At 47.3% G+C, this 16,538-nt stretch overlaps 1 protein-coding gene across 5 annotated transcripts in view; it reads right to left on the bottom strand.

Annotated features, from left to right (window-relative positions):
* SCUBE3 (signal peptide, CUB domain and EGF like domain containing 3) overlaps positions 1-16,538 on the bottom strand; it is a 1,075,473-nt gene that overhangs the window by 968,723 nt on the left and 90,212 nt on the right. For all 5 annotated transcript variants that reach the window (XM_073666423.1, XM_073666418.1, XM_073666419.1 and 2 more), the window contains exons 2-3: positions 6,244-6,366; positions 6,038-6,163 (exon numbers count right to left, since the gene is read on the bottom strand). In XM_073666423.1, coding sequence (XP_073522524.1) covers positions 6,038-6,163; positions 6,244-6,366 — 249 coding nt within the window. The remainder of the gene's footprint in view (positions 1-6,037; positions 6,164-6,243; positions 6,367-16,538) is intronic.

The following is a 16,538-nucleotide window of genomic DNA, read 5'->3' as shown; positions in this document are numbered from 1 at the left end:
GATTTCAAGCCGTTCCAGGAGGCTGCAGGTGACATTGAGGGCTTCTTCCAGGACTTTGAGCTTCAGTGTCGATTAATGGAAGTCCCAGAAAGGGAGCGAGTCCGACATCTGGTGGGGCTCTTAGAGGGTGGAGCTGCCACAGCCTATAGAGCTATGGACCCTCGGGGGGACTGTGAGTATGCAGACATTAAACGAACTATTCTGCAACACTACGCTGTGACCCCAGACACTTATAGGACCCAGTTTCGTACTTTGGCCTGTGATGAGGAGGTGTCCTTCAAGATGTATGCCCACAGACTCAAACAAATATGTCATCCCTGGTGGAGAGAGAGGAGGCCTTAACTTGGGGGGCCTTCCTCCAGGTCATCTTGAAAGAGCAGTTTTACTTCAAGTGTCCCGCTGAGATCCGAGAATGGGTGCGTGAAAGGAGACCAGCCACAGTGGAGGAAGCTGCAGCTCTAGCGGATGAGGCTCTCACCATCAAGCCTCAATGGAAAAAACTACTACTCAGTGAGAAAAGAACTACCAGCCCCCCGACGATGGCGGCCCCTGGTCCTTCGGTCTCCCATACTCACCATCCCAATAGACCATCCACTCATGGTGACCTTCGTGTGACTGCCTCGCATTACTCCTGCTCTACCTTCGGGACTACGACATGGAGGAAGAGTCCCAGAGCGCAGATGTTATAGATGTAGGCAGCCTGGGCATCTGCATTTCCAATGTCCAGGTGTTCGGAGGCAGGGCAGCTACAGACCGCCTTTGCCGGTTCATTATCTACAGACACCCTCACCAGGAGAAGAGCTGGATTCAGTTCCTGACATCTTGCCAAGTGACTCCGATACCCTGGCTCCCATACCAGGAGTCTATGGGGTGCGAGCCCCAGCCACCTGTTCTTCTGACCGTCAGCACAAACATCTACAGGAGGTCGTGCTGTATGGCCATCAAGGCAAAACCAGCACCGAGAGACAATTGACTCAAACCTTCTATTGGCCAGGGATTTCTCAGGCAGTGGCGCATTTCTGCCGAACTTGAAATATATGTCAGCGTAGAGGGTGACTCGGAGATCACCCAAAGGCCCCTCTGCAACCACTCCCTATCATAGAAGAGCCATTTCAAAGAGCAGCTGTCGATATCATTGGGCCTCTAGCTAAGCCAAGTAGATCAGGAAAGCAGTAAATTCTCACTGTTGTGGACTACGCCACCCGATATCCGGAAGCTGTGGCCTTGTCCAGTATTTCTGCAGCCAAGGTGGCCGAGGCCCTGGTTACCATTTTCACCAGAGTAGGATTTTCCAGTGAGATCTTGTTGGACCAAGGCTCCCAGTTCCTGTCAGAACTAGTCCAGTGTCTGTGGTGCACCTGTGGAGTACGAGCGATTCGAACGACACCATATCATCCACAAACAAATGGACTTTGTGAATGATTTAACGGCACTCTGAAGAATATGCTGAGGTCCTTCATGGACAGAGATTCAGACTGGGAGAAGTACCTACCCCATCTCTTGTTTGCCTATCGGGAAGTTCCTCAGTAGTCCACCGGGTTTTCCCCCTTTGAACTCCTCTATGGAAGAAAGGTCCGAGGACCCTTAACTCTGCTCAATGAATACTGGGCGGGGCAAGTTGAAGATACAGGAGCCCCTGTTGTCCCTTATGTCCTAAAGCTGTGAGAAACCCTGGCTCAACTTGCTAGTTTCGCCCAGAGTCATGTGCATATGGCTCAAACCCGACAGAAGACCTGGTATGACCGTAAAGCACGCTATCGGGAGTTTGTAGAAGGACAACCGGTCTTAATGATTATTTCCCATCCACAAAATAAACTGCAGACCACGTGGGAGGGTCCCTTCCGGGTTCTCCAGAAGCTAAATGACACCAATTACCTTCTTGCTCTAGATGATCAGGGGCTAAGACAAAAGACTGTCCATGTGAATATGATTAAGGAATACCACGACCGGAACCTTCCAATGATAGCCAGCTGTCGGCTAGCTTCAGAAGACGGTCCCGAGAAAGAGGACTCCCTACCGAATCTCGTGGAAGCCACGAGAGCCCCGTCCACTGTTGAACAGGTTCCTCTGGGAGATCACCTGGACCCCTTACAGAAAGACCAGATGCTGGGAGTGCTTCAACAGAGACGGGCTGCTTTCTCATCTCAATCAGGTCGAACCACCGTCACCCAACATCATGTAGACACTCAGGGTATTCGTCCCATACAACAGGCTCCTTACCGGGTACATGAATCGGTTCGAAACACCATGCAGCATGAACTAGAGGAGATGTTACAGCTGGGGGTAATCCAGGCCTCTCATAGCCCTTGGGCCTCTCCTGTGGTGTTAGTACCAAAGAAGGATGGGAGTACTCGATTTTGTGTGGACTACAGACGACTTAATGACCATACTGTTAGTGATCCTTACCCAATGCCCCGTATTGACGAACTTCTAGACCGAATGGCTGGATCCCGATATGTCACTACCTTAGATCTCAGTAAAGGATACTGGCAAATTCCTCTGACGGAGGAAGGGAGAGGACGGTCCACTTTTATAATCCCCTTTGGTTTGTATGAATATCTAAGCATGCCTTTTGGAATGAATAATAACCCGGCAACCTTACAGATATTGGTAGATCAGATCCTCTGGGGATGTGGGGACTTTGCTTGAGCCTACTTAGATGATATCGCCATCTTCAGCCAGACGTGGGAGGAACATCTGAATCAAGTAGCCGTTATTATTGACCTGATTCTTGCAGCCGGCCTAACCATTCGACCTGATAAATGTCAATTGGGGATGGGTGAAGTCCAGTACCTAGGGCATAGAGTAGGGGGAGGGAAGCTCCGTCCAGAACCTGCAAAAATCCAGGCTATTATAGACTGGCCTGTACCCCAAACTAAGAAACAAGTTATGGATTTTTTGGGCACTGCTAGCTACTACCGAAAATTTGTTTCTCATTTTAGCACTGTGGACAAGCCTCTTACCGACCTGACCAAGAAAACGATGCCCAGGCTGGTAATCTGGACTCCAGCCTGTAAGGAGGCTTTTAACCGGCTGAAGGATGCCCTGGTCTGTGACGCTGTTCTGGCTGCTCCGGACTACAAGAGGCGATTCATTGTGCAGACGGACGCCTCTGCTTATGGATTGGGAGCACCCTGTCGCCTACCTCAGCAGGAAACTGCTGGACCGAGAAGTGGCCTATGCAATTGTGGAAAAAGAATGTCTGGCTATAGTGTGGGCCCTCCGGAAACTAAAGCCGTATCTGTATGGACGAGAATTCAGTGTGGTTACTGATTACAATCCCCTCACTTGGCTGAACAGAGCCTCTGGGGACAATGGACGCTTACTACAATGTAGCCTGGCTCTGCAGCCCTATAACTTTACAGTACAGTATAGAAGAGGCAGCCAACACCAAAATGCAGATGGACTGTCCAGGCAGGAGGAGCCCTGAGTCCGGTCAGCCCTGCCTGTGTGTACTTAACAAGCGACCTGTAGAGGTCCCTCGTATGTACACAAAATTGGAGGGGAAGGAATTGTCATGGTACATAGTTTTCCCTGTCCTGCATTTCTGTATAAAATGTCATGATGTGATGTAAGTACCCATGCCCTTTCCCAGATCTTTGTTCCTCAACCATAATTTAACTTGGGCTTGTGTCAACACCGCTAGAGGACTCCCCATTGTTCTCTTAAGCAGGGGGAGAGCTCACAGTACATATCTTTATAGACTCATCGGAGCCATGCCATGGACAAAACCATCGACTAGGAGGGGGGAAACCTCTCCTCCCCTACCCTTGGGCTGTTCCCGGTAGCCCAAGACAATGGACTTATGCGTGACCAGTGTTGTGTTGGGAGATGTCTGGAGGAGAAGGGTGGGGGCTCTTAGCTGCGGCAAGACCTCAAGCCCGTCGGTGATTGTGGACTTATTATGGACCTTAGTAATAACATGGATTTTTGATTTGGTATGCTGCCTGCCTTAATAAATCCCGTTGGATCGTTCTTAGTCCAGTGGTCTCTTCTTGCTCTGCCGCATACCCAGTCACAGGCGTATACAGTGTGTGTGTGTGGTGCGTACGGCGTATACATTGTGTGTGTGTTGCGTACGGCATATACAGTGTGTGTGTGGTGCTTACGGCATTTACAGTGTGTGTGTGTGTGTGGTGCGTACGGCATTTACAGTGTGTGTGTGTGGTGCATACGGTGTAATCAGTGTGTGTGTATGGGGTGAGTACTGCGTATACAGTGTGTGTGTGCGTGTTGCGTACGGTGTATGCAGTGTGTGTGTGTCGTGTGTACAGTGTATACAGTGTATGTGGTGCTTACGGTGTATACAGTGTGTGTGTGTTGATGTGTACGGGATATACAGAGTGTGTGTGTGTGTGGTGCGCACGGCGTGTACAGTTTCTGTGTGTGTATGGTGCGTACGGCATATACAATGTGTGTGTGTGGTGCGTACGATGTATACAGTGTGAGTGTGTTATGCAAGTGAAGCATACAGAGTGAGTTTGTGTTGCGTACGGCGTATTCAGAGTGTGTGTGTGCTGGGACATACGGCGTATACAGTGTGTGTGTGTGGTGTGTACGGTGTATAGAGTGTGTGCGGTGCATACGGCGTATACAGTGTGTGTGTGTGTGGTGCGTACGGCGTATACAGTGTGTGTGTATTTGTGTGTATGTTGCATACAGCGTATACAGTGTGTGTGTGTGGTTCATATGGCATATACAGTGTGTGTGTGTGTGTGTGGTGCGTACTGCGTATACAGTGTGCGGTGCGTACTGCGTATTCAGTGTGTGTGTACAGCGTATACAGTGTGTGTGTGGTGCGTACGGCCTATACAGTGTGTTTGTGTATGGGTGCGTACGGCGTATACAGTGTGTGTGTGGTGTGTACGGCTCATACAGTGTGTGTGTGCTGCGTACGGCATATACAGTGTGTGTGTGTATGTGGTGCGGACGACGTATACAGTGTGTGTGTGTGTGCTGCGTATGGTGTATTCACTGTGTGTGTGTGGTGTGTACGGCGTATACAGTGTGTGTGTTGCGTACGGCGTATACAGTGTGTGTGTGTGTGTGTGGTGCATACGGTGTATACAGTGTGTGTGTGTGGTGCGTACGGCGTATACAGTGTGTGTGTGTGGTGCGTACGGCGTATACAGTGTGTGGTGCGTACTGCGTACTCAGTGTGTGCACAGCGTATACAGTGTGTGTGTGGTGCGTACGGCCTATACAGTGTGTGTGTGGTGCGGACGGCGTGTACAGTGTGTGTGTGTGTGTGTGTGGTGCATACGGCGTCTACAGTGTGTGTGTGTGTGGTGCGTATGGCGTATACAGTGTGTGTGCGTGTGTGTGGTGCGTACGGCGTATACATTGTGTGTGTGGTGCGTACGGCGTATACAGTGTGTGTGTGTAGTGCATACGGCGTATACAGTGTGTGGTGCGTACGGCGTATACAGTGTGCGTGTGTGTGGTGCATACAGCGTATACAGTGTGTGTGTGTGTGTGTGTGTTGTTTGTATGGTGTATACCGTGTGTGTTTGTGTGTGTGTGGTGCATACGGCGTATACAGTATACAGTACACACACTGTAAACGCCGTGCGCACCACACACACACACACTGAATACGCCGTACGCACCATACACGTATACAATGTGTGTTTGTGTGTGTATGTGTGGTGCATACGGCGTACACAGTGTGTGTGTGTGTGTGGTGCGACGGTCTTCCGCTGGTCGTGCCGCCCAAGAGGCTGGTACCATCAGCGGTTTCCTTATTGAGACACCCATTACTTGGGTGTCCCAATATGGTGGTCGGCGAACTTCCGCCGCTCGGAATTCTGGAATCCGGACACATCTGGATGGAACAGGATGTGAAGACATTACAAGGTAAGTATATATTAGATATAGATGAGATATATATATATATGTATATATATATATATATATATATATATAAATATATATATATATTTTTATATATATATACATACAGTATATATAATGTATCACATGAAAGATTGACTATAATATGACTATTAGACTAATAGATTTGTAACTTATACATTACCTAGACAGTTGTGTCCATCATGTGCCAATCGAAATCCATCATAGCATGTACACCTGTAGTTGCCAGGGATATTAACACATTCGTGTACGCATCCTGCATTATCATCCCGCTCGCATTCATCTACATCTGGATAAAAAAAGTGCTATATAACAAACAAGTAATAATTTAATCCAAGGAGATATAGTTTAATAGGGATTCTGGATTACCTTTGCAGTGCTTTCCATCTCCTGTGTATCCAGATTTGCATATGCACTTGTATGATCGCTGGGTGTTTTGGCAGATTGCATCTATGTGGCAGTTGTCTGTTCCTTCTACACATTCATCAACGTCTATAGGAGGATTAATAGGAACTTGTTATAAATATTATCCAAAGGTATAATAAACATTCTCATGACAATGTTTGGGTACATCTATCTATGCTAATATATCTAACAAGACAGGAGAGTTTGGGTTATAGTTGGTCATCATAAGTAGTGTTGAGCCACCCCCGTAGTGTTCGGGTTCGGTTCGGTTCGTCGAACACCGGGATGTTCGAGGAACTGTTCGTCGAACTGTTCGTCGAACACCTTAGAACACCGTCGAACACCGTTAAAACCAATGGCAGGCAAACAAAAACACATAGAAACACATAGAAAACACCTGCAAAGGTGTCCAAAAGCTGACAAACTGCTCAGAAGACACTCTCTTTAAAAAAGCCGGCCGGCAAATTCAGCAGCGGCATACACCGGTACCCGACAATTTAGACAAGAAGGAATAGAGCATCACACATAGATTAGATAGATAGAAACATGTCAGTCACACATATAAGAAGCACAGTGACAGTGTTGGTTACTGCACTTGTCATTTAGTGTAAAGGATTTATTAAAAAAAATATTAGTGTTTTCATGCACCGTCTCTTTAAAAAAGCCGGCCGGCAATTCAGCATCTGTACCCGACAATTTAGAACAGAAAGAATAGAGCTTCACACATAGATTAGATAGATAGAAACATGTCAGTCACATATATAATAAGTACAGTGATAGTGTTGCTTACTGTACTTGTCATTTAGTGTAAAGGATTTATTTAAAAAAATAATAGTGTTTTCATGCACTGTCTCTTTAAAAAAGCCGGCCGGCAATTCAGCAGCGGTACCCGACAATTTAGAACAGAAAGATAGAGCATCACACATAGATTAGATAGATAGAAACATGTCAGTCACATATATATGAAGTACAGTGATAGTGTTGGTTACTGTACTTGTCATTTAGTATTAAAATAAAGGATTTATTATTAAAAAAATTGGCGTGGGGTTCCCCTTAATTTTAGGCTCTAGCGGAGGTTAAGCAGACGGCTGGGGCAGATGTTTGAAGCCTGGGAAGGGGGTAATACCCACGGAGCTTCCCAGGCTACTAATATCAGCCCCCAGCTGAATACATAGCCTTTACTAGCTATTAAAATGGGGGACCCCCCAAAAAAAATGACGTGGGGTCCCCCCTAATTTAATAGCTAGCAAAGGCTAGGCAGACAGCTGGGGGCTGATATTAATAGCCCAGGAAGGGAGCCATGAATATTGGCCCCCTCCCAGGCTAGAAACACCAGCCGTCAGCCGCCCCAGAAATGGCGCATTCATAGGATGCGCCAATTCTGGCACTTAGCCTCGCTCTTCCACGCTGCCCTGGTGCGGTGGCAGGGGGTAATAGGGTTGGGGTTGATGTCAGCTTATAATGCCAGCTGACATCAAGCCCAGGTTAGTAATGGAGAGGCGTCTATAAGACACCCCCATTACTAACCCCATAGTCAAAGTTAAAAAAAACACAAACACCCAGAATAAAGTCCTTTAATTGAAATAAAGACACAGTCCTTTATTGTTCTAAATTAAACCATACTTACCGTCACGCCCATTCCAGCTGAAGCCAACGATCTCCTGCAATAAAAGAAAAATAATAAAGCAACCTCATCCTTACCTTTCCATGGTTCCCACGACAGCTTCAGCTCTGCTACATCGAGATGACAGGCTGGACCGCAGCAGAACGCTGCCATCCAGCCTGTCATCCCGCAGACACTGAGAAGCGCAGGCTTGCTTGCGCTGCTCAGCGTCTCTCTGTGACGACATCCAGATGAGCCGAGTTCATGTCCAATGAACTCGGCTCACCTCATGCACGTCACTGACAGCGTGGGAAAATTCTCCTGCACTCAGCACTTCAGCGTGAGAATTTTCCCACGCTGTCAGTGACGTGCATGAGGTGAGCCGAGTTCAATGGACATGACCTCGGCTCATCTGGATGCCGTCACAGCGAGACAGTGAGGAGCGCAAGCATGCCTGCGCTTCTCAGTGTCTGCGGGATGACAGACTGGATGGCAGCGTTCTGCTGCGGTCCAGCCAGTCATCTCGATGTAGCAGAGCTGAAGCTGTCGTGGGAACCATGGAAAGGTAAGGATGAGGTTGGTTTATTATTTTTCTTTTATTGCAGGAGATCGTTGGCTTCAGCTGGAATGGGTGTGATGGTAAGTATGGTTTAATTTAGAACAATAAAGAATTGTGTCTTTATTTCAATTAAAGGACTTTATTCTGGGTGTTGTGTTTTTTTTAAATACTTTACTAGAAATTCATGGCGGTCATGTCTAATACTGGCGTGACCCCATGAATTTTGGGCTTGGGGCCAGCTGATAATACCAAGCTGGCCCTAACCCCTTTATTACCCAGTGAGCCACCGCACCAGGGCCCTGGATGAGTTGGGTACAGCGCCAGAAGATGGCGCTTCTATGAACGCGCCATTTTCCGGGGTGGCTGCGGACTGCAATTTGTAGCGGGGGGGGGGCCCAGAAAGCTTGGGCCTCCCTGCGCTGCAGATTCCAGCCCCCAGCTGCCTAGTTGTACCTGGCTGGACACAAAAATAGGGCGAAGCCCCACGTACTTTTTTTTTAATTATTTCATGAAATTCATGAAATAATTAAGAAAAAAAGGCCTTCCCTATATTGTTGTGTCCGGCCAGGTACAAATAGGCAGCTGGTGGTTGGGGGCAGCCCGTTCCTGCCTGCTGTACCTGGCTGGACACAAATATTGTGCGAAGCCCCACTTCAATTTTTTTTAATTATTTCATGAAATTCATGAAATAATTAAGAAAAAAAGGGCTTCACTATATTGTTGTGTCCGGCCAGGTACAAATAGGCAGCTGGTGGATGGGGGCAGCCCGTTCCTGCCTGCTGTACCTGGCTGGACACAAATATAGTGCGAAGCCCCACTTAAATTTTTTTAAATTATTTCAGGAAATTCATGAAATAATTTTAAAAAACTTGACGTGGGGCTTCGCACTATATTTGTGTCCAGCCAGGTACAGCAGGCAGGAACGGGCTGCCCCCAACCACCAGCTGCCTATTTGTACCTGGCCGGACACAACAATATAGGGAAGCCCTTTTTTCTTAATTATTTCATGAAATAATTTAAAGAAAATTGACGTGGGGCTTCGCCCTGTTTTTGTGTCCAGCCAGGTACAACTAGGCAGCTGGGGGCTGGAATCCGCAGCGCAGGGAGGCCCAAGCTTTCTGGGCCACCCCCGCTGCAAATTGCAGTCCGCAGCCACCCCGGAAAATGGCGCGTTCATAGAAGCGCCATCTTCTGGCGCTGTACCCAACTCATCCAGGGCCCTGATGCGGTGGCTCACTGGGTAATAAAGGGGTTAGGGCCAGCTTGGCATTATCAGCTGGCCCTAAGCCCGAAATTCATGGGGTCACGCCAATATTAGACATGACCACCATGAATTTCTAGTAAAGAATTTAAAAAAAACACAACACCCAGAAAAAAGTCCTTTAATTGAAATAAACACACAATTCTTTATTGTTCTAAATTAAACCATACTTACCATCACGCCCATTCCAGCTGAAGCCAACGATCTCCTGAAATAAAAGAAAAATAATAAAGCAACATCATCCTTACCTTTCCATGGTTCCCATGACAGCTTCAGCTCTGCTACATCGAGATGACAGGCTGGACCGCAGCAGAACGCTGCCATCCAGTCTGTCATCCCGCAGACACTGAGAAGCGCAGGCTTGCTTGCGCTCCACAGTGTCTCTCTGTGAGGGCATCCAGATGAGCCGAGTTAATGTCCAATGAACTCGGCTCACCTCATGCACGTCACTGACAGCGTGGGAAAATTCTCCTGCACTCAGCGCTTCAGCGTGGGAGAATTCTCACACTGAAGCGCTGAGTGCAGGAGAATTCTCCCACGCTGTCAGTGACGTGCAGGAGGTGAGCTGAGTTCATTGGACATGAGCTCACCTTATGCACGTCACTGACAGCGTGGGAAAATTCTCCTGCACTCAGCGCTTCAGCTTGAGAATTTTCCCACGCTGTCAGTGACGTGCATGAGGTGAGCCGAGTTCATTGGACATGAACTCGGCTCATCTGGATGTCGTCACAGAGAGACGCTGAGCAGCGCAAGCAAGCCTGCGCTTCTCAGTGTCTGCGGGATGAGAGGCTGGATGGCAGCGTTCTGCTGCGGTCCAGCCTGTCATCTCGATGTAGCAGAGCTGAAGCTGTCGTGGGAACCATGGAAAGGTAAGGATGAGGTTGCTTTATTATTTTTCTTTTATTGCAGGAGATCGTTGGCTTCAGCTGGAATGGGCGTGACGGTAAGTATGGTTTAATTTAGAACAATAAAGGACTGTGTCTTTATTTCAATTAAAGGACTTTATTCTGGGTGTTTGTGTTTTTTTTAACTTTGACTATGGGGTTAGTAATGGGGGTGTCTTATAGACGCCTCTCCATTACTAACCTGGGCTTGATGTCAGCTGGCATTATAAGCTGACATCAACCCCAACCCTATTACCCCCTGCCACCGCACCAGGGCAGCGTGGAAGAGCGAGGCTAAGTGCCAGAATTGGCGCATCCTATGAATGCGCCATTTCTGGGGCGGCTGACGGCTGGTGTTTCTAGCCTGGGAGGGGGCCAATATTCATGGCTCCCTTCCTGGGCTATTAATATCAGCCCCCAGCTGTCTGCCTAGCCTTTGCTAGCTATTAAATTAGGGGGGACCCCACGTCATTTTTTTTGGGGGGTCCCCCATTTTAATAGCTAGTAAAGGCTATGTATTCAGCTGGGGGCTGATATTAGTAGCCTGGGAAGCTCCGTGGGTATTACCCCCTTCCCAGGCTTCAAACATCTGCCCCAGCCGTCTGCTTAACCTCCGCTAGAGCCTAAAATTAAGGGGAACCCCACGTCAATTTTTTTAATAATAAATCCTTTATTTTAATACTAAATGACAAGTACAGTAACCAACACTATCACTGTACTTCATATATATGTGACTGACATGTTTCTATCTATCTAATCTATGTGTGAAGCTCTATTCTGTCTGTTATAAATTGTCGGGTACAGATGCTAAATTGCCGGCCGGCTTTTTTAAAGAGACGGTGCATGAAAACACTATTATTTTTTTTGATAAATCCTTTACGCTAAATGACAAATACAGTAAGCAGCACTTTCACTGTACTTCGTATATATGTGGCTGACATGTTTATATCTATCTAATCTATGTGTGAAGCTCTATTCTTTCGGTTCTAAATTGTCGGGTACAGGTGTATGCCGCTGCTGAATTGCCGGCTTTTCATGTTTCACTGTTGGCACTGTTCCCATCGATTTGGGCAATCACTGTAATGCCACAACCACCATGGCTGTGGCATTACAGTGAGTGGCAGACAATCCATGCAGGACACGCTTTTGGTGCACGAACAGTTATCGAACATAACCTCGAACAGCCGAATTTTTTGCAAATCGTTCGGGTTCGTCGAACAACTCGAACACCGCCCTAAACAGCTCGAATTTGAGATTGGCGAACAGTTCTAGTCGAACACCGCTCATCTCTAATCATAAGTTGGAAACCAAGACATACAAATGCGTTTCTGTTTGTCTCAACAGTGATATAGTTCAGTAATTTGCTTCTCATCTTTTCTGGGTTTTTATTTGATTATTGCAGAATGTTTGTGGTCAACTCATGCTCATGGTAAGATGTATGCATATATAGTGAAGTTTAGATTCAACATTGCTGTCTGCAGTTGAGCCTAGTTGTATTTAACCAGCTGAATCTCATTACCAATACATTTAGTCATAAATAGAGATGAGCGTTGTTCTACTCGAACTGTTCGCCAATGTCAAATTCGAGCTGTTTTGGGCGGTGTTCGAGCCGTTCGGCGAACACGAACGATTTGAGAAAAATTCGGCTGTTCGAGGTTATGTTCGATAACTGTTCGTGCACCAAAATCATAACTGGATTTTTTCTCAGTAATGATGAAAATTAATGTTAATACGCAGTTTGAGTGTACAGTGGGGTGGGGGGAGGGGCAGGGGATGGATCTCTGCAGGAACAATGAAGATCTCCATTTTTTTTTCTCTTTCCCGCATTTACAGTGGGGAGGTGCAATCTGTCAGCCTATCAGCAGCGCACACACGGAGCGAAGTGCTTTTTTTCACACAAGCAAGGGCATGTGTCATTGGCAGTGTATGTCACATGTCCTTGCCCTATAAGACCAAGCCATTTTCCCCGTCGCCACCATTTTCTCACTGCTGCAGCTGCGTGTTAGACGGCACCGCTGTTGCTGTGTGCGCTATACCTTGTTAATTTCAAGCCAATTTTCGCACAAATCTACAGATAGCTTGGAAGTAGGGAATAGTTGTGATTGCAGTCCTTTTAAGGACTAGGTTACAGCATTTCCTACGACTTTTATCAGGGAGGTCTGTGCTCTTAAATAGATAGATTGTGGGAGTAAAGACTAATTGTAATTGGAGTCCTTTTCAGGACTAGGTTACATCAGTTCCTATCAGTTTTTGCCAGGCAGGTCTGTGCCAGTGCTGTGCAAGTTTTTTTAACAGCATTTGGCTGAATCTAGCAAAGCTAATCCTTTTTGGCCTATTGAAGAGTGTGTTAGTCAGTGGAGTAGCCTATCTGTGTTGCAAGATATACCACCTGTGTATAGAATACCAATTTTTTTACTGCACCTATTGAAGTAAAATCTTTTGGGCATAGCATCATTCTTTTAGTCCATCTATACTGACCTCCATCAGGTTGCAAATTGAATATAATTTTTTTCTGCATCTAGCTCTGAAAAAATATTGGGCTTCTAGCTGTGTGTGGGACTTGTTGTATTAGTCCATCTATACTGACCTCCATCAGGTTGCAAACTGAATATATTTTTTTCTGCATCTACCTCTGAAAAAATATTGGGCTTCTAGCTGTGTGTGGGACTTGTTGTATTAGTCCATCTATACAGACCTCCATCAGGTTGCAAACTGAATATATTTTTTTCTGCATCTACCTCTGAAAAAATATTGGGCTTCTAGCTGTGTGTGGGACTTGTTGTATTAGTCCATCTATACTGACCTCCATCAGGTTGCAAACTGAATATATTTTTTTCTGCATTTACCTCTGAAAAAATATTTGGCCTTCTAGCAGTGTGTGGGACTTTCTCTATTAGTCCATCTATACTGACCTCCATCAGGTTGCAAATTAAAAATAATTTTTATCTGCATCTAGCTCTGAAAAAATATTTGGCCTTCTAGCAGTGTGTGGAACTTTCTCTATTAGTCCATCTATACTGACCTCCATCAGGTTGCAAATTCAAAATAATTTTTATCTGCATCTAGCTCTGAAAAAATATTTGGCCTTCTAGCAGTGTGTGGGACTTTCTCTATTAGTCCATCTATACTGACCTCCATCAGGTTGCAAATTGAATATAATTTTTTTCTGCATCTAACCCAGCCAATAGTTTTGGCCTAATACCACAGTTTGGCCACTCAGCTCTGCTCGGTTCCCATCCATTGTTTTTTTGTGCAAACAACTCCAGAGTTGTTAATTAGTTAACCACCAAAATGAGTGGAAAAAGGCCTGCTGCTGGTGGAAAGGGGAATAGGCGTGTTGGGAAGGGGAAAAAAGGTTGTGTCCGTGGGGTAGGTGTTAAAGCAACAGTAACATCTGCAGAAGAAAGACCATCTTCCAGCCAAACTAAAATGTCTACTTCTTTTAGCGGACAATGTGATAAGATCCCTTTCTTACGGCCACGCCAATCGCTACAAATTCCAGATGAGGCACAAAAACAGCAGGTGCTTCAACGGATATCAAGTGCTCCTTTAAGTGGGCTCTCCTCCACATCAACTTCAACATCACAAATACTCCAGTCCTCAAAGGTGTCACCCCAATCGCACTTGCTTCCTCACAGCTCCCAAATCTCCAGCTGCCCGTCTGAGTATGAGGTAGAACAGATGGTTGAGTCTGCAGAGCTGTTTACTCATACTATAGCCTGGGAATCAGAGGTCGACTCCAGCGCTTCTGTGAATCCAGACGAGGAAATGATCTGCACTGATGCCCAGAATCTTTATGAGTCGGATCCAGGACCAGACGCAGAAGGTTCTGACCATAATGTAGACCCTCATTCCCAAACTGTAACTCCTGTTGGTGGAGACAATGAGGAAGACGATGATAAGACTCAAATACCTGATTGGAGCGACAACTTTAGTTTTTTGTCAGGGCAGGAACAGGTTGGCTCTGAGGACGACGGGTGTGATAACGCACAGGGTGATGATGATGAGGTTGGAGATCCCACTTACTGTCAACCCACAGTCAGCCAAGAGATGAGGTCAGCAGAGGAGGTGGAGGAAGATGCTAGTGACGACGAGGTCAGGTTGCGCCTTCCTGGACAGAGACGTAGTACTGGAAGCACGTCAACAACTGCATCCTCAAACACAACTCTGCCTCTCACCACAAGTCGTGGTGGCTCTTCAGGTCGCATGGGTGCTAAGCCTTGCATAGCCTGGGCATTTTTTCAGATCGATAAAGATGACCCAACTTGTGTTATCTGTAACATTTGTCAGCAAAAGCTAAGTAGAGGCCAAAAAATACATAGTTTGAGTACTTCATGCATGAACCGGCACATGGACATGAAGCATAAGTTGCAGTGGGAAGCTCAGTGTGCTACAATGCGGCCTAGCCGGCCGGGCCAACCACCGTCTGCCATATCTTGTGCATCCACGGCCTCTTCATCCTCTGTGACTGGGGGGACAGCAGTCACACCTGTTTTGGGGCGCAGACCTGCCACCTCTTTACCCGCAACAGCCAGCGTGATTGGCAGGTCATCATTTTCCTTGGAGGTGGTAACACCAGCTGGTGTTGAGCGCTGTCCGACATCGATAGCACCACCTTTGGATCAAGGCAACCTAACATGTCTGCCTGCATCTTCCTCACAGACCGGCAGTTTGCCGGGGACACCCTTATCAACCCCGTCTAAGCACAATAGCCAGCCCTCGGTCCCTCAGATGTGGACAAGTAAAATACCATTTCCTCCTAGCCATGAGAAAGCTAAGAGGTTGAATTTCACCATCTGCAAGTTCTTGGCTACAGAAATGCTGCCTTTCCGCCTGGTGGACACAGAGGATTTTCGAGACCTTATGTCCGTCGCAGTGCCCCAGTACCAGATGCCCAGTCAGCACTACTTCTCAAAGAAAGGTGTGCCTGCGCTCCACCAGCATGTCGCACACAACATCACCGCTTCTTTGAGAAACTCTGTGTGTGACAGGGTGAATTTCACCACAGACACTTGGACGAGTAGGCATGGACAGGGGCGTTACATGTCGCTGACTGGGCACTGGGTAACTATGGTGACAGCAGGACAAGGGGCTGCTGTCCAAGTCTTGCCGTCCCCACGAGTTGTGCGTCAATCCTCTTTATGTCAAAGTTCCTCCACTGCTTCTGCCTCCTCAACCACCTCTCGGTCTTCCACCTGCACCCAAAGCCTGTCTGGTCATGCCACAAGCTTTCTAACTGCGCAGAAGGGATCCTGCACACCTCCTTACTATGCTGGCAGTAGGGCTCAACGTCATCAGGCGGTTTTTACATTGAAATGTCTGGGAAATGTGAGTCACACAGCTGAGGAGTTGTGGTCAGCTCTGGAGAACCAATTTCATGAATGGTTGTCTCCACTGGACCTGAAACCAGGGAAGGCCGTGTGCGACAATGCTACAAACCTGGGTGCGGCCCTTCGCCGGGGCAATGTCACACACGTGCCTTGTATGGCTCACGTGTTGAACCTGGTTGTCCAGCAATTTTTAGCCCACTATCCCAGACTAGATGGCCTTCTGCAGAGGGCACAGTCGCTGTGTGCTCACTTTCGCCGTTCGCATCCCGCAGCTCAGCGACTTACATCTCTACAGAAGTCGTTGGGCCTGCCACTTCACCGGCTAAAATGCGATGTGCCTACCCGGTGGAATTCAACTCTGCACATGTTGCAGCGACTGTGGCAGCACCGACAAGCCCTGGTGCAATACGTTCTGACGTATAGCCTGGGCCAACGAGATCCAGAAGTGGGGCAAATCACGCTGGAGGAGTGGTCTCAGATCAGGGACCTATGCACCCTTCTGCACAGTTTTGAAATGGCGACGAAGATGTTTAGTGCTGACGATGCCATTATCAGCATGACTATTCCGGTGATTTACATGCTGGAGCACATGTTAAACAGAATTCGGAGTCAGGTGGTGGCA

The sequence above is a fragment of the Phyllobates terribilis genome, unplaced genomic scaffold (assembly GCF_046119375.1).
Source record: "Phyllobates terribilis strain yellow unplaced genomic scaffold, ASM4611937v1 Scaffold_2__4_contigs__length_985480577, whole genome shotgun sequence".
NCBI lineage: Eukaryota > Metazoa > Chordata > Amphibia > Anura > Dendrobatidae > Phyllobates > Phyllobates terribilis.
The sequence above is the reverse complement of the archived record's forward strand: the minus strand, read 5'-3'. Positions and strand labels throughout refer to the sequence as shown.